The 24,341-nt window shown below is 41.5% G+C and overlaps 2 protein-coding genes across 2 annotated transcripts; both read right to left on the reverse strand.

The window, feature by feature from the left end:
* Positions 1-53: 53 nt before the first annotated feature.
* ppm1f (protein phosphatase, Mg2+/Mn2+ dependent, 1F) lies at positions 54-9,195 on the reverse strand. The gene is given in 9 exon segments (XM_041043047.1): positions 54-2,425; positions 3,126-3,219; positions 4,201-4,224; positions 4,226-4,345; positions 4,736-4,924; positions 5,038-5,237; positions 5,884-6,014; positions 7,845-8,081; positions 9,055-9,195. Coding segments are annotated over 8 exon segments (1,317 nt in total). The 5' UTR covers positions 8,012-8,081; positions 9,055-9,195; the 3' UTR covers positions 54-2,033.
* Positions 9,196-9,586: 391 nt separating this feature from the next.
* top3b (DNA topoisomerase III beta) lies at positions 9,587-23,767 on the reverse strand. Its single transcript, XM_041043317.1, has 18 exons — positions 23,535-23,767; positions 19,842-19,973; positions 19,165-19,271; positions 18,952-19,026; positions 18,488-18,684; positions 17,640-17,796; positions 17,439-17,552; positions 16,799-16,889; positions 15,993-16,147; positions 15,697-15,802; positions 14,742-14,888; positions 14,255-14,428; positions 13,375-13,503; positions 12,976-13,125; positions 12,552-12,652; positions 11,372-11,573; positions 11,076-11,263; positions 9,587-10,222 (listed from the first exon to the last, which is right to left on the reverse strand). Exons 1-18 carry the CDS (start codon positions 23,602-23,604, stop codon positions 9,941-9,943), a joined length of 2,577 nt encoding a protein of 858 aa, XP_040899251.1. The 5' UTR covers positions 23,605-23,767; the 3' UTR covers positions 9,587-9,940.
* Positions 23,768-24,341: the final 574 nt, after the last annotated feature.

Raw genomic sequence — 24,341 nt, forward strand, 5'->3', positions numbered from 1 at the left:
ACATCATCAACATTTTCTATTCACATTGTTTTTTTTTTTTTATTCAGCAGTTAATACTAAACATTATATAAAACAGCAAATCATGTTGTCAGCAAAACAGGATCTGTATTAAGCTGATATCGGAATTCTTAATGTTTTCAGTGAGACGTGATTAAAAACTGTTAATTAAAAATATTCAGAACAAACACAGGAGTCAGAAATACTGTCAGAGCTTATGATCCAGTACATCAAGCAACAGGTTTACCTCAGCCTGCCAAGCTTATGCTCTTTGTCCGGGCACACTGATGTCCCTTCAAAATAAAATACTGACTGTACTGTTGCTGCTTTGTGATGTCTGTGTGTCATACTGCTTGGCATTACAGATCGACTTGAAGGCGAGTAGGCAATTTTAAGACTGAAGTTGAACGTAGCTTAAAAAAAAAAAATCAACTTCTCTCATTGAACACTACAAACCATCCACTGCAGCACAGAATCAGAGACTTTGGAGGCATTTCACTGAGTCTTAAAGGCACAGCTGAGCTTTTCTGGGAGAAATCACCTTGAATGAAGCACACAGACGAAGTTGGTGCGACTCCAACCACACTGCAGAAACTCAGTTAGTGAGACTTAGTTGCATTTTTTTTTTTTAGTACAATCCAAACACTGCATTTAATACTGATAATGCTTAGAGAACATATGTTTGAGATGTGGAGGATGAGAGCTTAAGTTTGACCAAAAAAAAACATACAAACACAGAGCTTAAAAAATGTAACAGACTGGTAATAACAGCGTGGAGTTAAAAAGGAGGCAAGCTTTTATGGCACAGAGAAAATGGAAGCAAAGAAAAAAACTCAAATGATTTAAAAACTTACAGGCAAATGAGCCTATCTGTGGAATCACTACTGAATTCTGAAATTAAACTAGCACCTGTTAAAACCATCTGCACTTATGTGATTTGAATTGACCTGACTTTCGTTAAACCTCTCCTCCAAACTGAGACTGTGCCCCATCATAGCTCAGCAACCACATCCACACTGCAGGCCTGTCGAGCTTTGGATTACTCCTCATGTTGAAGCAGTGTGTTTGGAGGAGGGTGTGTTTTCAGAGCAAAGTGTATGAAATGGATTAAAAATTGAAAAATAAATAAATTCCAGTAATCTTGATGGTAAATCTGCCACCGTGGTCACTGCAGACTGCACATGTCGCTTTGTCTTTCACATGACCGAAGAAAGAAAAGTTCCACTGAGCGACTGAAAACTCGGGACACTTGATCTTTCTGTCTGAATTTGTTGAGCTGGAAAAAAACTTGAAAACTTCAAATTTCAGAGAGCAGAATTCAAACCACACATATTCAGAGACGGTTTTCAAAGTAAAATATTTCAGTGCTATAACTTCATTGTGAATTTTCATTAAATCTCACAATTCAGTGTTTAGTTGTTTATAAAGTTCAAATCATTATGGCCTTTCTTTGCTTCGCCACCATTCAGACTTTCATGTTATAATCAAACATCTGTGTCAATAAAAGGTCACGTTTTCCCATCAGAGTCAAACGGGAACAGAAACATAGATGAAATGTTTGTGTTAATTACAAACACACAGAGCCCTTATTACAGTCAATACCATATTAGACAATACTGAGGTTGACACCAGGACATCATATCCTTAACAAGACACACACACACACACGTACAATTGATATGATGCTCACACTAAGCATATTGTTACACAACATTTAATCGAATGATCACAAACCAACACAGCAAACCTGGGACAGGTAGAATCCCACTGTAGGCCTGCTGGCTGTTTACTGGGCTGGGGGAACAGTAGCTGCTGCCCCACTAACAGGGTAATGTGGCCCTGCATCATCCATCAGACCTCTTCAAGTGACCTGGTCTAAACACACTTGAATCTTTTACTCCAAAGCAGTGACATTCTGCTGTGTTCATGTGTTTTGTTAGCATCAGATGAACTTTGGCAGACTGCAGGCTCAGATATACTGAGCCAGGCAGCAGCTTGGCAAAGTGGTGCCTGGGCAGCAGACGTCTTCTTCTCCCTCACTGCTGTGGTGCATCTTGGGAAGAGGAGTCCTCAGTAGCTTGTGCGGTTCCTGTCGCGGCGTCTTGAGATAACAGCTGCTCCGGTGGACGCAGGAACACCAGCATCACTGTTATGTTATCGCTAGAACCCGCGGCCTTAGCATGACTCACCAGCTGTTGAGCGACTCTCAGTCCAGTCATCTCCTCAGGCTGTTTCAGTGGAGTGTCTCCTCCTTCTTCAGGGTCACCAGAATGCTGGAGGGCTTCCAAGACCAGGTGTGGGACCATCGAAGGTTTGACTGCATCAAAGAAGCCGTCACACGCCAGTAACACGTAGTCCTCGTCTCCACACAGCTGGGTTGTTGTGCAGTCGGCATCTCCGGACACGTAGGGCTTCTGGTCAAAGTCGCCTGGAGGAGGGTGTGGGTGTGCGGTTAGCAGCTGCAGTTAGATACAGCAGGACCTCATCAGACCGACAAAGCCCTGAAGCACTGCTAGTTTGTTTAACTAGAGATGTCTGATGACAACAAGCATGGTCAGCTGTGCTGAGTTGACAGAGGAGTGAAGCGTTGAATTTCTCTAACTCTGATTTGTTAAACAACTACTTGTGACACTTTTTACATGTATGACACTGTGAACGTCTTCCTGCAGAGACTGTCTGAAAATATGCTGTTGTCCCTGTTTCTACTGTCCATATAAAATCTGTTGCCATAAGGTGAAGAATTCATACCATGAATACGGCATTAAAAACACAACAAACTAACAACCCCGACCATAAATACCTGCAGCTTCTGGAAACTTCCTGCTGTTTTGCAGCAAAAATAAAGTTGCACACATTTGACAGCAGTGTACAAAATTGTGTCAGGGCAGGAATAACAGCAAAAATAGCTAGTTTTTCATTTAGATAGACAGCATAGCAACACGTAAAAATAGTTTCCACGCTGAATGTATGCCAATAAAATGTTTCCTATAACTGTTGATCTGAAAAAAACCTTTGTTGAGTTGACCTACTTGCGCCACTACAGTCCAGAGGAACCAGGACAGAGCCCCTGTTTGTATCAAACTAATGGCCCTAATTCTCATTCATCATTCTGGTTGTGACTGACTCACCTATAGCTCTGGATACAGCATAGGTCCCATTAACACGCCAGCAGCCCATGAAGGTGATGCAGCCACCAAGATCCTCAATCCTCTGTTTCTCATCCTGGACAGTGGAAGACAAAAGAGACAGAGTTTACCACCTGATCACCCTCCCAACATTCATTTTAATTTCGTTTATTCAGTTTAGTTTATTCATTTTTCTCGATCAGCAGTTGCAATAACTCAAAATAGTAATACAAAAAAATGACATGAAATAAAATATATTCCAAAATAAATATGCAAAATACAGTGATTCATGACCAAAAATTAATAAACCTTCCTCACCAACAGGAAGAACAAAAGAAAGAAAAAATGACACAAACAAAAAGAACAGGAAAAAAAAGAAGAAAAGTGAGATCGAGAAGGAGCAGTGGGAAGCACAATGCTTATTCAAACTGCCCCTTTGTACCATTATCTCTGTAGAGCAAAGATAGAGTCTACAACAACATGAACTCAATGACAATTATACAATACGATATCCCATGTGATATGCCTCTGTGCACATACACACCACACATACCGTTACTTGCATTGTAATATGCAGTGTAATCAGTTTGTGTTTGTACAGTATATCTACATACATCCACATCCATACCACCTACACCTACCTAAAGTGCATATACACACCTATACATGCCCGCCTGTACACAGCCCTAAAAATAAAATAATTAAATAAATAAAGAACAAAACACAAAACACTATACTTCGACTAATGTAGTCTTGTACTACAGAAACACCGCACATGTACCTATGAAAGTTGCACCCCCTCATCCCTGTACCTATTGAGGATCATCTGTTTATATTTATTTTTAAACTGTCTGAGGTTTGCACCTTGTTTAAGCTCCACATCCAGTTTGTTCCACAGTTTTACTCCACTGCTTGATATGGTAAATTTTTTCATAGTTTTAATCAGCTAATCCGGTGATTTGTTTTTTTGATCATCTCAAATGCAAACCTCTGCATCTATAAAGGCAGAGCCTACACTCTCAGACTTTGAGACTGCACTGTGTGTGTGTGACAGAGAGAGAGAGAGAGATATCCTTACTTCTCTCTCTGGTTTATGGGGGTCCCATGAGGGTTACAGCTTGTCCCTGTCTGACCAGCACTGCTTGAGAGTCTCCCAGCCAGGCCACAGTCAGCTCCTGATCCTGGATCAGCGCCACCACACCCGTAGAGCCGCTCCGCAGACGCTGAGAACACACACACACACACACACACACACACACACACACACACACACACACACACACACACACACACACACACACACACACACACACACACACACACACACATTACTTATCAGCCTGAGTTCCTCTGCAGCAATGCATGCTGGGATGACCAGAAAACACCATGTGGGTTGGCCTTGATTTTGCTACACTGCTTATATGTCTTTAAATTAAAGACTGTGTTCAAATTACAGCAAAAACAAAATGAAAACTGTAAATGTTGAAGCGGGACATTTTTCCACATTGAGACTTATAATGCATGGTTTACATGTTGTTGTAGTTGATTTTTAAAAACACTGTAAATGTCTGGTCAGCTGTGTTCAGGATGTTGGCCCAGTGCTGCTTCCATACCTCTCTCTTGGCTTTGTCTCTGAACATGTCATCAGTGTGTTTGAAGGCGGTTTTAAAGGCTGTGGCTGCGTCGCTCTGCAGCGTTTCCTGTTTACTCAGAGCGACGTGGAGGTGAGTGGCAGCGTAGGTGGCAGCGTCTACCCCTCCATGGCCGTCGAACACAGCGTAGTACGCGCGTTCCACGCCGTCCTGGACCGCGGTAGAGAGAAAGAAAGACATCAAATATGTGTTCGATGTATTTTATTAAAAGACAAGAAAAGGGGTAACAAGCTATGTTTGTCGTTTCAGCCAAAGTCTTGTACCTGGATTCCAAAGAGCTGGTTGAACTCAGCTAGAACCAAGTGTTTGTCCTCCATCTTCCTCCTCGTGTTCTTGATGGCATGAACGGAGCACTGGCGGATCCGGGAAGGGGAGGGGGGAGGCTTGAAGTTCTGATGCCATGCGAGCGATACATCTATCAGCTTATTGAGGAAGAGGCGCTGGACTGGCTCTGACTGCAGTACTGATGCAAAGATTTAAAAAAAGAAATAAACAAGAGATAAATCACAGCCTTTCAGTTACTTACTATTTTTTGACATTGGTATGTACAATATAACACGCCACAGAGGACAGAGAATGAAACTGAAGAAGACAGACTGTTCATGACAGACTTTTCATGGTTTCAGGCTTCAGATGTCTGTGTAGTTCTCAGCTCTATGGAGCTTTTTAGTTGCTTTTAACTCACTGGTTTGGTTTCATATCACATTTGTTGTTTTGGTTCACTCTCACCTTCTTCCCAGCAGCCGCAGCCGCAGGAGCAGCAGAAAACTGTTTTCAGTGAGTGAAAAGCTCTGATAAACCCACTGCCCCATTACCTGCTCAGCACCAAACAGCAGACATACAGAGCTGGAGACTGGGTGGAGAAGGTAGTGGAGCATTTAGCAGCTAATGAGTCAGATATTTGTTTCAGGAGTTAATGGAGACCAAAGCAGAGTTACAAGGAGTTAATATTTCACTTATATTCATCAGGCAGACAGAAACATAACCCAAATGAATGTTGCTCTGTTGCTTAGCAACAAACCTTCACATGTTGTATCAGTAAGCGTAGACTAAATATTACATACACTCCTCAGCATTACACAGCACAGAAAACTACAGCCTACACTTACAGACTACACTCTGTTCTTCTTCTTGTGTTGCCTCAGCTTCCTGTGGGCAGTGGAAAGGTGAAAGGTCATTCTGCAGTAGCTGGGACAGCGCTGCCTGGCACAGGAGGGCACTGAGGACTGAAGGAGCACCCCTGAACCAACAAACACAAGCACAAATACAGAAATACATAGTGTGTTTTCAGTCATGATCTGAATATGATTCATTTTTTTTGAACCAGACTTTGCAACCACGTGATACACAACTGAAACTTAAACAAGTTCAAACTAGCAAACACAAATGGGGAAAATATGACTGGGTCAGGAAGCTGCTGGAGAGTGAAGCTGGTAAACGCACAACTAACAGTGAGATTAACTCTGCCATTTCTTTCACAGAGTTACATTTCTGTTGCAGAGACAAGGCTCACAGGAGAAGGAAGTGGGGAGAACAATGGTGTCAGTAGAGCAGAGAGCAGAGACCAGTAATGTAAAGGCTGCCACAGGACTGACTAATATTAAATTCTCACGGTTAGATGTAAAAAAAAAAGGCAAAGAAAAAAGAAAAGAAAAACACAAACAAACAAAACTCTTGTACAACACTCTCTCCCTGTATATTCAAGTTTCATTTCTGCAAACTGCAGGAATGAACCACAACACTTCAGTGTGTCTGTGCTTTATCAAACAGGAAGTAGAATTCTCTAATAAATGTTGGAACAGATGAGAAAATGTATAAAGTGCGAGCACCCCATGCATTCATATGGTTATTACTTAAGGCTTTAACGTGTTACTCATGCAGTGAATACGATAGCATAACACTTATCTTCCATGATATCCTGAATGTGGTACATTAAAAGGATATAAAACAGAGACAATAACCAACAGAAGTCTGGCATTCTGATTAAAAATTGGCAGTGCTGTCACAGCTAAAGCCTCCTACAGCTCTCTTCCTTTGTACCTTCGGGGTTCACATTGATACAGTGTGTCAGAGACTATTATTCTGTCCATCCTGCCAGCCACGCTCACTGAACGAGCAGGGCAAGAGCAGAGCTGTCAGGAATGTGAGGAATGTAGCCACACATGCACGAGTGCACACACACACGCACGCACTAGATGGGTGGAGAGTGCAAACAGCACCATGTACTTCAGCACTATAGATCTGTGTGTCATATATTAATACTATGCCACTGATACTACGATGTGAAAACAAACAAACAAACAAACAAAAACCTTACTAACTGTGCAGCCATTCAGCCAGTGATTTAAAAACTGGACTGCGAAGGGAAACAGCAAATTAAAGACACACTAAACACAACATGGTTTCCTCTACATTCAAAAGTCCATTTCAGATATGGATTACTGGCTTTATCTGTTAAAGTTTTATCAGTTGTTTCTCTCATTCAGACACAGAGTAGGTGTCTTTTGTATGAATGTTGCTTCTTTATTCTACTTTATCTGGACATGACAGGACAGTTTCAGAAGAAGCTACAATGCTTGTGCAGTATTTGTGTACAAGAGGAGCTGGGTCATAATGATCTGAAGAGAAAAGAGTGTTCTCAGAATCTGCAGCACTGACAGGTTTTAAAAACTGAATTTAGTGGTGAAGAACCGATGAGAAAAAGGGATGTCCGCCACCCCTTTCACAATGAGTCTCGCAACATATTTTCTCATGAACAGTATTTATTAAAGAATTCAGCTGCCTGTTTCTTCTTTCTTTTGTCTTATTTGTGTTTGCAGTGTTTTTCCATCAATGAAAACTGAAACATACAGGGAGTTAGACTATTAGTCTTATGATTATTTCAATTCTACCCTCTTCATTTGGCTGATCCCCTGAACAATGTAACATCAGCTCATTCACACAGTGTGTGCACATGCACTTAAGAGGGTTACGCAGAGAAACCAGGAGAAGCTGCAACAGCTTCTGTCCATCCTGCAGGCCTCCAAAATATCTAAAGTACATTTTGTGTGCTTCTCCATCCCAGTCTTACCTGGTAGCCAGCAGCCTCAGGCCCAGCTCCAGGCTCTCTCCATGCAGCTCCTCCAGGCAGACTTTGCGGCTCAGAGGGCTGACGGGCAACGGACTGCCTTCCTCCAGAGGAGCCGGGAACTCATCCGTAAACCTCCTCAGAAAGGACCTGGCCTCCTCCTCGTCCATCCCGCTGACTCTGGCTGCAGTAAGCTCTCAGGCAAACAGGGCGTCAGGGCTCAAAGGTCACGAGTCGAGACTTAAAGGGGAGAGAAGGCAGATTTCATTTTTCACTCTGACACTAACGGAAGATCAATGCACTATAGTGAACAATTCACAGAAGGAAATCTGAATGACCAGCTGTAAACACCTTTGTGACTTACACTAGCAATTCAATCAATATTATTACATTATTATTATTATTATTACAATACCTAACCTTTAATATAATCCAAACACTGATGTATTAAAGGCTGGGTACTGAACCTCTATCATCTTTTGGTACTACCCAAAATGTTAAATTGTACTGTTTTAACCTGTCCTAACAGCTGTCTACAAATACAAATACAATTTTAACTTAGAAGTGATTGTTTTCTTTTCTTGGCAGCTATAACCCGTTCAGAGATCGTTTCATTCAGCCTGATAAGGGGGACCTGATTTGTGGTTTGCCTGTTGTGTGCCGCAGACAGTTCACCACAGCACGCCAGGCAAAACAGAACTCAGCATCCGGCCGGATATTGCAAAGCTGGGAGTTGCCCCCTCTAACTCAGAGTAAGATATGTGTGTGTGCTGCACTGTGGTGGGCAGCAGATTCACGCGTTAATACTGCAAAACGAAATATCCTGAGGAAAAAAACACGTAGGAAGGCTTCAACAAACTAGAAGCTGTTCTCCATGTCTCTACATTAAAAAGCGAGTATATACACGAACTGTGCCATATTATTTTCATGAAACGAACTTGCTTTGACTGTATCTATCAAATACGTACTGTAACCCTCAGCACTGGACTTTCAAAATAAGTGTTTGTGTTGTTTTGTATCTTGCAGCTGTCCGTGCTGTTTTAAAGGCACACAGCGTGCTCACGTTATCTGCCGTAGTTCCCCCGGTTGAACCATCAACACCACACTTTAATACATGCATGTCTATAACATATATAATTAGCGTGGCAGCTAGCTTGGTATTTTTAAATATATATATAGTTTTCCGGAGGAGCAGGAGGCCGTTTTGTCTTACCTGGGGCTAGCTATGTTAGAGCAGTCCGTTGGCATGGTACGCCCTCACAACCCACACACACACACAGAGGGAAACACAAAGAGTACAAGAGATGAACTGACAGAGGAGCTCACACACATTCACACACACTCACACAGAGAGACACACACACATACAAACCTGCGCTTTAAGTCCGGATGGTAAAAAGACTGATGGTAATAAAATTAGACCGATCACTGCCAACAATGTTCACAGGTCTGCAGTATGTTAATCACCCCATTGGACAGCTTTCCTGTACGTCATCAGACTTCCGTTTTCCTTCCGCTGTGGATTTAAAGGGCCATACCACCCTCAATATTCATATGGCTTCACACTGGTCAAATAGAAACAGGACATTAAGACAGAAAACGGTAGATGAAATATTATTTTTACCGACTACAAAAGATCATCACGCCATTAATAAATGTTACAAGAAACAGCTGGGATAGGGCTGCAGCTCCTTTTAATTACTGACTAATCTGTCTCAAAAACGTTAGAATATTATGTGAAGTTTAGTAGGATGACCATGAACCAACCATTTGTATCTAGGCTTTTGTAAATTTAACTCTGTGACAGCATGGGATGGAGGGGCAGGTTGTTTTTGGTGGGTGGCAGGGGCCCTTTTCTAATGTTTTAAAATCTATGGAAAGACCTATGTAAGTAATGTTAGAATTTACAGTATTTTGAAGTTTACAATATGTGTATGAGCTTGTTTTTAATAATGATGAACAAACCTGTTTACAGCAAACATGTTTAATGTATGTTTGACTTCACTGTGATTAAGCACAGTGTAAAGACAGAGATCCAAACTAACATACACGTTCATACTATGTGTCAAGCAAATAACAGGACGCACCGTACACAGACCCTATACAAAGTAAGCTGCCAATGCAGCCATTTTGTCTTTAGGTTTTTTAGGATTGCCACGGCGTCCCCTGCCTCGTCCCCGTCCTCCTCGTCTTGCACCCCCACCCCGGTGCATGAAGTGCCTCATGGTGGCATGTTTAAGCTCCACCAGATCCTGGAAAACTGGATCACAGAAAACACAGCCAGTGTGTTGGGTCTCGTCGGCTGGAAGTGGAGTACGAGTCTTGTTGAAGTCAACCGCGACCAGAGAGGCGTCACAGGCATCGCAGCTCTCCTGAGCCACCTGAGGGACAGAATAAAAATGTCTGTTCCTATTTTTAAAAAATAAACATACAGTATATCTGTCAGTGTTACAACCACTCAATCATAGTCCATCACAAAAGAATAAAATCAATTGATTGACACATCCCCATTTGCTCACGTGGTCACAACCAAAGTCATGTGAGCATCTGGAAGGATCCTCAGAGTGTGAACTCACTGCACATCTTATATTCAGCTACTTGGACAGAGCTTGAGGGTGACAGGGCGGCTCTTTAAATAACTGAAAAGTCATCATATGTTGCATAACTTGCATATGACACTCACATTTTTTCCACAAGCAGGTTCATCAGTACACAAACAAGGACAGTCAGAAAGAGGAGTTTCCTGTCTACGACTTGGTCGCGATGAACATGAGAAGACTTTCATGCAGTTATTAGGATTCACCATCGTCTTCTGTGAGTTTAGAACAGAACATCTTCGGAGTGTTATGTGTGTTTTGCCTCCAGTCCTTGTCCCGTGCTTATGTTCCTCTGGTAATTTGGGTTAGGGTGTTGTTTGGAATCATAACAATGAGCAGAGAACTGAAGATTGTATCAACAGATTGGTTATCTACAATTGCAGGGTGGGTTTTCTGTCTTTACAGGATCCAGTTTGGAGTAACAATTAGACTGAGAGCCACAGGCAGAGTAGGAAAGTCAAACAGTACTGAGAGACGGACTAACATATTATTGGATTGAGTCTTTTCTTTGTACTTGTACTGAAAACCTGCAGACTTCTGGGTATTTAGATCACTCTGTGTGTTTGCCTTTCTGAGCGCATAAAGCCTATTTAGACACTTAAACATGAATATGTTGACAAGCTGACAGTTGTCTTACCTGCACTCTGTGTGCGTGTTCAAAGAAGTGGACCACAACATTGCATTTATTACAGGCCATCCTCCATTTTGGTCCTGAGGTGGGATCCAGCACCAAAACCCCACTATCACACTCCACACACTGTCCAATGCCCAAAGAGTTGAGAGAGTGCTGACAGGATGGATGGGTACATTCATTGCATCCCATACCTGGGAAAAGCAGATAGTAAAAAAGAGGTCAGACTGTCAGAAGGCTCTAAAAGCCCAAGACTAGGGGCCAGAATTACAAGGAAAATGGTGTGGAAATTTTTGTCCTACCTTTTTTCATGTCCCTGAAAGGCGGGTTGCTAAAACAGTATGGGCAGAGGGGGTAGCTCTTGCCCCGAGCTCCAGAGGTCCACAGCACAAGCTCAAAGTCGTCCAGCGGACAGCGGAGCTCCTTGTACAGCTTGATGGCTCCATTCTGTGGAAGGCTGTAGGTCTCGTCGCAGTGGGAGCAGTGGAGCCTGCTGGGCTTGGCCTGCAGCATTATACGAACATGTGAAATTGGTTAGATAAGAGAATCAAACACCTTGATCAAAAACTAAACAATTCTAATTAGATTCTTATACCAGAACAGAACTTGTTTCTCCCTTAATAACAGAAAAAAAAACATTATTCAGTCCAGCAAGAAATTTCCACTTTGAACATGGAGATATTTCATTTCTAATGTACACTTTGATGACTAACGCTGGCAAAGTTCCTTGAAACTGTAATGAGTCAGATCTGGCCAGACGCACATCCTCAGTGCACGTGAACCAATCAAAACACGTGTTACTCGTCTTACTTTAGCTCCCACAGAACATCATACAAGGGGTTACCTTGTGGTTTCCACCAGAACAGCCACTTAACAGTCACATGCAGCCCAGTTACCCTCAGCTACAATGGCAATGACGAAAATATCTGCAGCCTCATGATTCATTCATGAACTGAAAAGTGGTTCTTCCATCAGGTGGAAATGGTCATAAAGCATGTCAGCTAAACTTTGAAGGCCAGACCTCAACGGCCAGACATCATTAGGTTAGGCTCACAGAGGCCTTCGACAGCATCTCCCCACATTATGGGTAAGTTGGACAAGTCAAATCCACAATGTGATATCAGTGTTTAGGCTGCTATAAGCCAAAGTGGCGTAATCTTCAATAGCCTGTTATAATCGTTTAAAATTTACAGGAATGTCAGACTGAAAATTTCAGAATTGCTGCTTTCTGTTTGTAAACATCACAGGCACCTGTGCAGACAGCATGCAGTCATAAATAACCTGGATACTAGTGTTTATTGTGCACACAAGGATATGCATAACCAGTTTTCTCTGGGCTCCAGTTAAACGTTGTATCCTAAATATGATCAAAACTGGGATTATCCTCATTTCCACGATACTCATGTCCTGCAAGGGGCTGTGGTGTCCTGGTGATCAAATGTGCAAGACGCTTTCTTCAGTAGTTCTGACTGTTCTGCTGACCTGGATGTACTTCATGAAGCGGTGGCACTTGCCACAGCGGGACAGGGGCTTTCCAGTGGCAGCGATGGGGGAAAAGGAGACCTCCATCAGCTCATCCATGTCTATAAAACACAACAGACACAAACAGTGGGCTGGACTTGCATAAGAATTCATCAAATGGTACCATATGCCTATATATTTTCCTTGATTTATTTAGCTCTATAACTGTGCTATAAATTCCTCTAAAACTTCAGTCATGTTAGTCATGGCTGGGCAGGTAGATCATCCTCTGAGGTGAGTACAAGCTGAACGATTAATTCAGTTATTGCAGTTGTAATCAAATTCTTATTATGAACTTGAAAAGCCCACTGTAAACAGGATTTACACAACATAGCCCTTTTTGCAGACCTGTGACACTGTGCTCCGGTGCCTGCAGTGAACTTACTGGTGATGGAATCTACAAAGAAGTGAAACTTCCTCTTGAAGATATCCAGTGCATGCTGCAGGACCTGCTGGTAGTTGGCTTTACCCTGTGCAATAAGGTTCAGTTGCTTCTCTACAGCGCTGCGTATGGTGGGCAGAACCAGCTCTGCATCTGCAAAACACACACACACAGCTAATTACTGGTGTGTAAACACCACAATCACAAAATTCAATTCTCACTAATAATGTGGCTCATGTATATTAATAAATTTGACTATTCTATATGGTCTCGTGTTCAGCCTTCATCAGCTGACATAGTTTCCAAAGATGATTCAGTCATGCTCATGAAACCTGCAATCAATGCACAGTTACTAATCCATTGTACATGTATGAGGACGTACAATAATAAAAGGCAAATGACCTATCTTGTAGTAGCCATGTACCAGGACAATGCCCAGGTTGGTTGGCTTCAACTTGCGTCCACTCTCTATTGTAACATAGTTCCTCTGGCAGATGTTGTTGATGTGTACAGGGATGCTGGCATCAGTACCTGGAGGGGGGAGGACAAAAGCCAACATCTGTGAAACTGTTCTATGTTATTATTATCACCATCACCCCTCTGTGGATTAATGCTCTCATGCAAAAACTCTTTAAAATGCAATGATAGACCTAATGAACATGAATGATGAGAGGGGCTCTGAGGGACAGTCATAACAGCGGCCTGCTGCCAGAAATGAGGTTGGTGAAATTTTTTTTTTTTTAATCTCATTGCTTTGGATTTCTGGTCACAGATCCCACTCTCATCACCCTGGTTTCCAGCAGCAGCAGCTGTAGTTTGATATATCAGAGCTAAAAGTAAAGTGAGAATATGACTTACATATGTCAAGTGGACACAAACACTACTTCCACTAGTTCCAACAGTGACAGTGCTGCTCCTGTGACTGCTGTAAACAGTGAAGTTCTTGCTAAGATTTTAATAAGATGCTAAGTTCTTATAACAACTTTACTAGGGGGTAATATGTTAAATGTTTTTATCTTGTTGTACAGGTCCTCTGCCCCCTAGTAGCCAAAAGAAAAAAAAAAATCAATTAATGTTTAATTTTAAAATCCCTCTCTTAAGTATCCCCATGTATTTCACGTTAGCAATCTGTACATTTTCCCACTGAAGTGTACCTGCTGATTTCACCTGATGTTCTGATCTCCTCACGTTTAAACCCCAGATTCAAACATTTATCTAACACGTACATTCAGTTACAAGATATAAATAGCAATTAAATCCAACAGGCAGTGCTTAAGTATACCAATGCCATGTTTCTCCATGAGGGTGATGAGCTCAGCCTCGGTCAGGTAGTCAGGGGGGCTGGTCTGCTTTTCCACCAGCTTGATCTCATCTACTGTGAAAGTGTCTCCACGCTCACAGTCTGGCATGGCCTCTTCCAGAGGGATGCCCTGCCAAGGCATCACTGAAGTGTACCCTAGGGATAGAATATACACTTAGTGAGGATCAAGCTGAACCAGTAATTTGTAAATCCATTACCAAGTTTGTGCAAAGTTCTTCCAAATATTGCTTTACCATGTGGGATAAAGCAATATTTATCTTCTCCATCCCCTTACTATAGGTCAAGTAGGTTAAGTTTTACTAAGTTTTACTTAGGTCACAGTAACTAAACTGTTGTTTTCAAACTACTCCAAAGTCCTTGTAGGAATCTGGAGCTACAAATACTGTGAAGTGCCAGCTGCAGCTTGGTTTTCAAAAAGCAAGCTGAATGTGTGACCACATGACTGTACCTGGTGATATCAGGGTTTTGCCACTACATGAGAAGGCCTCTGTGCCAATGCTGAAGTCTATGGTGGTCTGTAGGTACTTGCAGTCCTGACTGACGGTGGCAATGAAATGCCGTGTGATGTAATCGTATAGCCGCCAGCCATCGGTGCCTGTGGAACAGCAGAAGAAGAAGAACACGGGTTAGAGGTTAGAGAACATGAACTGGTCCATGGTAGAACCTAAAAGTGCAGGTGTGTCACTGTCCAACCATGTCGGAAGGCTAAGTTGTTGTGGTAATAGTTGTTCCAAACATTGTTCAACTTGAACATGGAGAGGCAGTCTTTCCTGAAAGACTAAAAATATCAATAATAAACAACAATAGATGAAATATTGATTATCATTGATAATGTCTAGTCTAATGTATATCATTAAGGCAGCAGGAAATGCGTTATATTTTTAAGCCATAATTATAGGGGTATTGCTGTGTATAGTAACCTGTGTATAGCTCATACAACCCAGGCTCACTTAGCCAGGCTGCAAACCACTCCACTCACAATATAGCTGTACTGTCTGCTGACCATCAGGTGACAGAAACATGCTGTGATTTTAATTTTGACATAATTGACCCACATTGCTGGGTGATAGTGGTTGCAATGTTGATGTTTTGCTTGTTGTTTACAGAAGTAGCACTGCTAAGCTTTTGTACCACAAAGTGAGATTAGTAGGTTGTTCAGCTCTTTGGGCTTACTTTCCAGTATCATGAAGCTGGCTCAGTTTTAACTGAGGCAGATCACCATGGTAACCAGTGCTGCACGGATAACCACAAATCTCAAAACCTGAACAAATAAAACTGTGTGTGGCTAAAAAGTCAGAAAAACACAACATTATTCAGTAACAATAAGTCAGGTTATGATTATCACCTCTCAGAGGTGATAATCATAACCTATTATCCATTATCTAATTAGTTGCATGACCCACCCAGTTCCCCTTCTGAGGCAGCACGCATGGGAGTGATAGGTGGATGGTCTCCAGCATCGGTTCCTTTCCTGGGTCGGTTTAATCCAGTTGAAAGCAGAGCCTTAACCTGATGGAGAGGAGAAACATCTTTATAGAAACATAACTTGAAGCATATCCACAGTCAAGCTTTATATTCTAACCCCCTGCCTATATGCATAAATACAATGAGTCTGCTTCTGTATGCATAAACGGCTGGCCTTGAGTGTATCAGGGAATGAATCCTTTTATGTATCCTTGACCCCCACAGTGGCCCTCACCTCTTCCCCCCACATGAGACTGTTGCTCTGCTGCTTCAGTGTTCCTTTCAGATCAAAGTTCTCTGGGTAGTGGGTTGTCTCAGTACGGGGGTAGCTGATGTAGCCCTGTGTATACAGGCGCTCTGCAATCTGCATGGTGTGCTGGGGACCCATGCCTAAGACATAACAAAAAAAAAATCAGGATTTTTTTTTTTCTCTCTGTCAGAACATTACATTCAGGACTCTACATTAGGACAGGTTTTATCTTACAGAGGCTGAGCTGAATCTTTCCAAATATTTTAGGAAGTCACATCCATCCCTACAGATACAGACAGCTGTATCCTACGCTAAAATCTAGAATTATTTAAAAGTGGATTTTCCTTTAACAGTACGTAATACATGATGAAAAGTTTTTAATGCGCAATTTGTCCATTATATCCAACAAATGAAACTGCATCTTCTATATTTTAAATTATAGTAAACAGAAAATCTGGATTTTTATTTTTATTTTTTTAAGGATAAGGTCGGTAATAATCTATGTTTTCTTACTGTCAACACCCAAACGGCTGAGGGTCACAGACTGGATATGGAAGTCAAACTACTGAGACCAGAGCATTGTTGGTTAGGGTCTTTTCATGTCATTATAGAATAATATAGAATAGAAAATATAGAATAATGCCACACCAGCCTTTTCCTTTAAACCCTTACAAAGTGATTCTAAAAATCATTCACAAATGATCCAAAACATATTTTACTACAGCTGAAAAACATGATATTCATTCCTTAGGTCCAGCTTCTGAATGGTGAGAATTTTCTTCTTTGCCTACCTAAGGCAGAACTGGCCACTCTCAGCATCTCCACTGTGTTCAAGGCCTGAGGCCTCTGCTTGGCCTTCTCTTTCTTACTCACTGACTCCACCTGTGTTAAGAGAGGTGACAGTTTATGCCAATGGTCAAGCTACTTCACCTCCATCAGGCAGATGAACATGACTTTTGTAACACACAAAAAAGGAAGCATACACAGGTATCATCAAAAACATAAAAATAGGGTCAAGTGTATTTAAAATCCACTCAGACATTCTATGTCTACAGTCTATATAATCAGTCTTCACTAAATGTTGGTCAGGATTATAGCCCAACCTGTAATAGACTTCTTCAGGTTATTCATGACGTAAAGATTGACTACGTTGCCAGTTGGTTGCCAGTTGGCTACAAGTCATTCGGTTCATAACTTGTTATAGGAATTTAAAAAATCTGAATTACTGATATTATTATCAGCCTCAAAAGTGTAGACAGTCATGCTGTACATTTCCCTAACTTCAACATGCTGTAAACTCTTACTGCAAACTCAATCACTACATTCAAAGAGTAAATATACTGACGTCATTGTACCACAGTTGTAATAATGTGATTAATAATGGCCATGTATGCACAGAGTACACTTGGTATAGTTAGGGTTTGCTCTTACCTTGGCCTCCTTGGATGTCTTGGCCAGGTTGACAAACATCTGAGCCACTTCCCTGTCAAAGACCCTCACCCTGTTCCAGTCCAGTGTCAGTGGGCTGTCCTTCCCTTTGAACACCTGACCAAACACACCATGTCTGTCAATACAGCACAGACGGAGGAGATCACTGATCCGGGGTCAGGGGGAATGAAATCTGAGATTTACCTTTGCCTGTAGGATCCAGTAAGCCTCTGGTTTAAAGGACTGGATCTTGTCATGGCGTTCCACACAGAAGCCCAGTGTGGGGGTCTGACAAGGTCCAAACGAGATCAAGGAGGAGTCTAGATTGCCGTATTTGCCCTGAAAATACTTGGTCTGGAACCTGAAAAATATTTGACCCACAAAAGTCAGACTTTCATTTTTAGATGACTTGATTACTTTAGAGCAGCTGTAAGCAGAGTCATGGAGCACGATATCCATCATGTGTAACTCTGAAAGAATATCATGAAAATCTGATTATTATTTTTATTTATAAGAAGCTGAGTGCACAGATAGGAGGAGAGAGCAAAAAGTGGAAGGTTCATTCAAATGAGGGAGTGCATAGCCAGTTATTTATTTTGGTGGAAAATGTGCTTTGGACTTTTAGGCTGATAAGTAACCCTGTACAATTCCTGACATGTAATTCAGAAACAGCAGTGAAGGGGAGCTGTGGACGTCAAGATAAGATCTGGAAGACCCAAAAAACACTGAGATTATGTCTACATTTATATATGGAAGAAACACAATTCCAAATCATGTTTCCTATACCATTAATTTGTACACAATTTGGTGGTGTCTCTCTCGGCCAAAAGATTTTCTTTTGTCATATTTCTGCTTTGATCTATCGAGTAAAGCCAAATTGGCAAAAACCTTTGGAAAACATAAAGACCACAACTGTCTAATATGTAGCCAACAGGATTTGGGCCTCACCACAACTTCAAAAGAAGCTGATCAAATGAAAATTTTAGTTATAAATTCTGAGAATAATATATATTTGTTCTTATTTTTTTTAATTCAGAATAAATGCCGGGTACCGGGTGAAAGCACAGCCAATGCGCAGATCCAGCTCCTGTCGTGCATCCACTGACAGAGCTTCATTGCGGTTGGGTTCTCCTAGGGAGTTCATGGCATTCCAGATGTCAGTGTCAGTGATGGAGCTGAATTTGGCACGGTAAACACTCCGCTCCCTGACACTCCCCTTGTTCATTACTGGCTGGATGGCATCCAACACCTAGGAGGCAAGAGAAATAGTGACTGAGCAGCAGATCAAGATCAAAATATTAATAACAATGTTAGCTGGCACATTAAGCGCTTTCCATGTGATCCAAGATCTTTAACACTCTTAAAGGGACATTTATATTTTGGGGGTAATACTTTTGTACTTTTACTTAAGAAGACTTTTAAAGGCAAAGACCTAAGGACTGGATGTGAATATCCAGATAACATATCCAGATACAGATCACATGTTGATGCCAGGTGTAAATGGGGCCTGAATTACCTCAAAACAGATGTTCTCGCCTTCTTTATCACAGTCCAACCATAAAACCACGTAGTCACAGCCTCTGGCTTCAACCTGACACGACACCAGAAACATGGGGTGAGCACCAAAGACATAAAGCATGACATATTGACCTCAAAGATGGTAACACAGAATGCAGTAAGAATCAGCATTTTGTGAAAACCAACTACTGGGTCAACCTCTAAAACCTACCTGGAGGAACTTGACCATGTTGAGTTTGGGTGTGGCCTCCTTCTTTTCTGTGGGAGCTTTGCTAAAGAGCTCTGCAGGGTCCACCTTGTCCCAGTTGTTGTACTTCCCTTGAAAAAGAATGACCAAGCTGTTTACAATTTTAGTGAGAAATTTCCAGAAATACAAATCACAGGTTTGGATTGCTGAAGGGACTGAAACCCAAATAAATCCAAATCAGATTGAAATGTAGAACTGAAATGTCTTATTTACAAAAGTGAGTAAGCTTTGAAGTTCTGTAAGGAATTCAAACAGAATTTCTTCTTTGTATTTTGAGGTCATGTTTTATTGAACTGCATAATGCAGAGGTGTCCAAACTGTTCCACAAAGGGCCGTGTGGCTGCAGGTTTTTATTCCAACCAATGAAGAGGACACAGTTTGACCAATCAACTGTCTGAAGACTGAGATCAGTTAATTAAATGTAAAGTGAAGTCTGGTGTGCTGCTGCTTGGTTGGAACAAAAACCTGCAGCCATACGGCCCTTTGTGGAACAGTTTGGACACCTCTGGCATAACGATTTCATTTTTTTTCTTCCTCCATATATGAAAATGAGGTGGACAAAAAAAAAAAAAAACCTGAAACATTTTTAAGGAACTCCATCAGTGAAGGTTAAGTAGTGAGCAGGATTGACTGATACCCACCAATGAAATCCAGGCTCATCACATGTCCACAAACTGAGGTCATCTTAAAGCGTACAGTCTGGCCCTGGAAGCTGCCTGTGTATTCGTGCACTGAGCATGCTCCATTCAGCCCCTTGCGACTTGCACAATTTCCTAAGGGCCAAGGAGAGCAGGTGACACAGCAATCAGTCAGTACAGTCATTTAAAGTCATTTACAAGTCACGTCAAAATGAATGTTTAAAGTGCACAAAGTAGGAACATTGGTAAATCGGTGTGCACTGATCTATAAATGAATATGACTCTACTTATACTAAATCTACAGCCTCTGACTGGAGAAGTGTCACACCACAGCAAAGTGCCATTACACACACACATACAGTAGAATTAAAACTGAAATTGCGTCACAAACGGCTTCATAAATATCTTTTTATTGTTGAGCTCTATCATAACTCAAAGTGAATAAAACCCCACACCACCTGCCTCTGGCTGCAGATCTGTGGTGTGAGGTGACTGGCTGAGAGTGTGTTTATTAGACTCCACACCCTCCACCCCACCCTATCCATATTCATATTCAACCAGCTCCTTTGTGCTTTCTGCTGCTGCACCTGAACGTGAACCACAATTGTTGGTACGGCCAAGATCTACCCCCCTTACTGTTGCACTTGCAAAATTAAAATAGGGCCTACTTATTATATCTGGACTTCGACACAAAGACCTTTGTAAGCTGAGATGAGGACAGTATGTCAGTCTGGAAGAAGAAATGTGCCTTTGTTCGATGTACTAGCTCAGTGATGTGGAAAGCTAGCCTGATTTTGTTTTCCATTTACCTTTCACTGGAAACCATGCAATACTTTGTTCCGCAAAATAAAAAATTAAATACAAAACATTTAAGATAACCAGTGAGTGGGCGACAACCTGGGAGACCATGAAAAAAGCTCTTATACATGAAATAGGCTCTTGTCTAGTAATGTTTCAAGAGAATTGACTTCCATCTGAGTGAAATGCAGCTTGAATGAATGCAGGCTTAGCTTTTATACTTGACATCACAAAAATTAAAATGTGTACTTTTTGATGAACTTTTCAATTGCACTCAAAAACTCTGCATACAATGGCAATGAGTCAGATGTGGAATTTAACAAGAGGTCAGAGTGGTGGAGGCAGGGACAGGAGACCTCTGATAGCAACGTCCATTTCCCGGTAAGTGAGGGGCGTCTCTTGGTTACCCTGCCTCAAAGCTACATGCTGATGTCCTCTCTGAATAAAATGATTCTCTCAAGGCTGAATGCTAATGACAGGAACATGGACACAAACTATTATAATGGGAACCATTTGACCCCCAGACATACACATACACGCACAAAAAATATCACAACCTCTCTGACGTGGACAACCTAATCGCCAGTACCTCTACCAATCGAGAGACATGCACAGGATGGTAGCAACACCATCAAGAACAGGCCACATAAATAGAGGCCGGTCCACATACAGGTTGCACTCCAAGCCAAAGGACGCACTGAGGAGCCAAGACAAAAAAAAAATAACAACGCAACCCAGCATCCATCAACATCCCCAAGACAAAAAAAAAAACAGAAGCTCCATCAGGCCAATCTCCTGTCCTACACTTCAAACATGGAACAGCTGCAGGTAAGAAACCCGCCTTTACGTTGATGCTGATGATGACCACATGGATTACGCTCAGGTTTTAAAGGACAGGTTCATATTTTTCTAAGTCTAACTTAATGCAAACTCGTACACTGAAATCATTATTGGTAGCTGTAATCATTCTTTCTGTCCACACTTACAGTAAAAGTGATAAAACTTAGCAAATGGAGATCATATCCCTTCATGTTTTAGTCCAGTATTGCTTTACAACACAGCCCCTGAACTCGCATAAGATAGACGTAATATCTTCTGCACTCAAATTATTGTCTTCTTCATACAATATTTGGCTCTTTGAACAAGATAATAATTTGAGTGCACAAGCAAAAATAATGATTTAAATCAGGAACAACCTGATCAAGGAATAAGTAAATAAGACCAACATTATTCTGAAGTTTAACGTCAGATTACCGTATCTGACAACTTTTGAAACTCGGTGGAATGGCACCAATAATACTCGGGTTCAAAACGTGGCAAAGTCAAAACTGTCCATTATTAAATACCTGCCAGTCATGATATAAGGGAATGACGAATCATAACAGACAGATCCTTTCTAGACTTAAGTGTCCGTCAGTGTCTCTTCTATTTCACACGTTTAAATATGGACAGCTCTGTGAGAGGACAAACAGACAAGCACTAGAGATCTCCTGGTAACAGACAGTCCACACTAACACAGTCTTGGTTATTCTCTGTGTCCAGCTGCTGCGTGTCTTTCTGCTGTGCCTGCTGGCCCTCCACCAGTGTCCAGCCATCCCACTGGGCAGTCAGTGTGTTGATGAATCCTTCTGCACATACAGCCTGCAGGACTACTACAGCCAGCTGGTCAACCTGCCCAGCCACATCAACGAGCGCAGCATTGCAACCTGGAGCTATGTGTGAGTTTACATGTATCATCTGTAATCAAGCTGCAACACAGATTTTAAACTTTTTCATTTCTGTCCTGTTTTGTGCTGCAGTACAGATGAATCATTGAATCAAATAATTGTTAGCTGCTGCCCTGCATGAGATTGGATTCAGATATTACTTAAACACTTAACTGTCAAACTTGTATTAAGGTAGATGACAGATTTTCTGTCAGCTTACTCATTTATTATTGACTTTTCATTTCAGCACTAGACATTTACATGGCTTTGCATGAATCTGCTGTGTTGTAATACAGATGTAAAGGTATATGACACAAAAATATACACCACGTGACATGAAGGAGATGACATTCAACACAACTTAACAATCTTTACATTGCTTGAATGTGTAAACAAAGACAAAAAAAAATGAAATACGGTTTCTGTGTTAGTTCTATTGTTTTTAAGGTCTTTCATGGGGAATGAGTCTTTACTGTCCTACAGCTACACAGTATATACGAGTGCTCGCTCATCCTAAGTGAGTTTCACTAAATGTCTCTGACCTCTCCTGCTCCTCATCTTTCCTCAGGGAGAACATCGACTTGAACAGGGTGCCTCAGGTTATCCATGAGGCCAGCTGCCACACCAGCCACTCATGCAGGGGCCTCGACACTACATTTGGTCTGGAGACCATCCCTGTGACCCTGCGCATGCCCGTCCTCAAGAAAAACCCCAGCTGCTTCCCCACGGCCAGCTACTCTCTGGAGTTTGAGCTCATCACCATAGCTTGTATATGTGCTATCTCCAGACACAGCTGAACAGGACTGACTGCTCCAATGTGAACTTAGGACATCAGTGAACATCAGCATTGTGTGTTTGTTCAGACAGAGCATGGTAAACACAGTAGTATCTGACAAATTGTCCATTTCACCCACTGTTACTGTTTCTCAGCCGACACTGAAAAAATCATTCAATCCACCATTAAAGATATTTTACATTAACTGGTATCATGGTGTCCATATGGAGTATTTCGGTTGTGACGACATTTTCCTGAATAACATGTCTAAGTGTGAGTATTTGCTGCAGATAAAAAAAACGACTATATTAACGTAGACGAGTTTGGTGTATGGTCACACAGCCTGGGTTTGTCCTTATGTGTTAAATTAATATCTCCTCTGTATGACACCTGACATGGATATGAATTCGTACCCACCTTTTGAGAGGATTTTGGAAATCGACTGAGCCAACGATGGTTTCTCTGCCACCATCAAAACAGTTCTCATTTTGAAACGATACCGGTTCTTCCAACTCCAGTTAGTCAGCTCACAGAAACAGCGTTAGTGATAATAAGTTGTAGCATTAACCTCTGCTATGAAGAAAAGCGCCAATTTTGCAAACAACTGCTTGCTAACAGGCTATTTTGTGTACGACGCGGGCGGCCATGACAGTTTGTTTAAACTCGATTTGCTTCCGGTGTCATGCGACTGCGCAACAGCACTTTTTTTTTTCATTTCAACTTTATTAACACCACAGAACAAGACAAAGAACAGTGCTGGGAGTGTATGGGAAAACGTGAGGACAAAAAAGTGAAAGATGAATACATGAGAAATTGAAAGTGAAAAAGGAATAAATTAAACTTAAATCAAACAGGTCACTAAGCAAAATTCCATGCATACACTTTTAGATTTTTAGATCACTGCCTGTAAAAGGGACCAATACCGTTAAACTCTCCCAGCTCAATAAGGGAATTTGAGTCAAAAAGTTAATCGAATGAGTTCAAAAATAAAACACAAGAAATGGACTCAGCCTTCTTTTACATTAAGGGGGAAATTTGTCATTGATGTGAAAAATTGATTAGAGCCACCTTTCATGTTACTAGTAACATCTGTGATTTCATCTGTGAAGTCAAACTGTCTACTGTGAAAAGGGGCTATGTTTGGTGGATCTATAGAGGTGGGTAGAATTTTTTTACACCTGTTTTTTTAGAGTTAGGAGCATTAGATTAAGTTTTGTTTTGAGT

The sequence above is a fragment of the Toxotes jaculatrix genome, chromosome 7 (assembly GCF_017976425.1).
Source record: "Toxotes jaculatrix isolate fToxJac2 chromosome 7, fToxJac2.pri, whole genome shotgun sequence".
Classification (NCBI taxonomy): Eukaryota; Metazoa; Chordata; class Actinopteri; family Toxotidae; genus Toxotes; species Toxotes jaculatrix.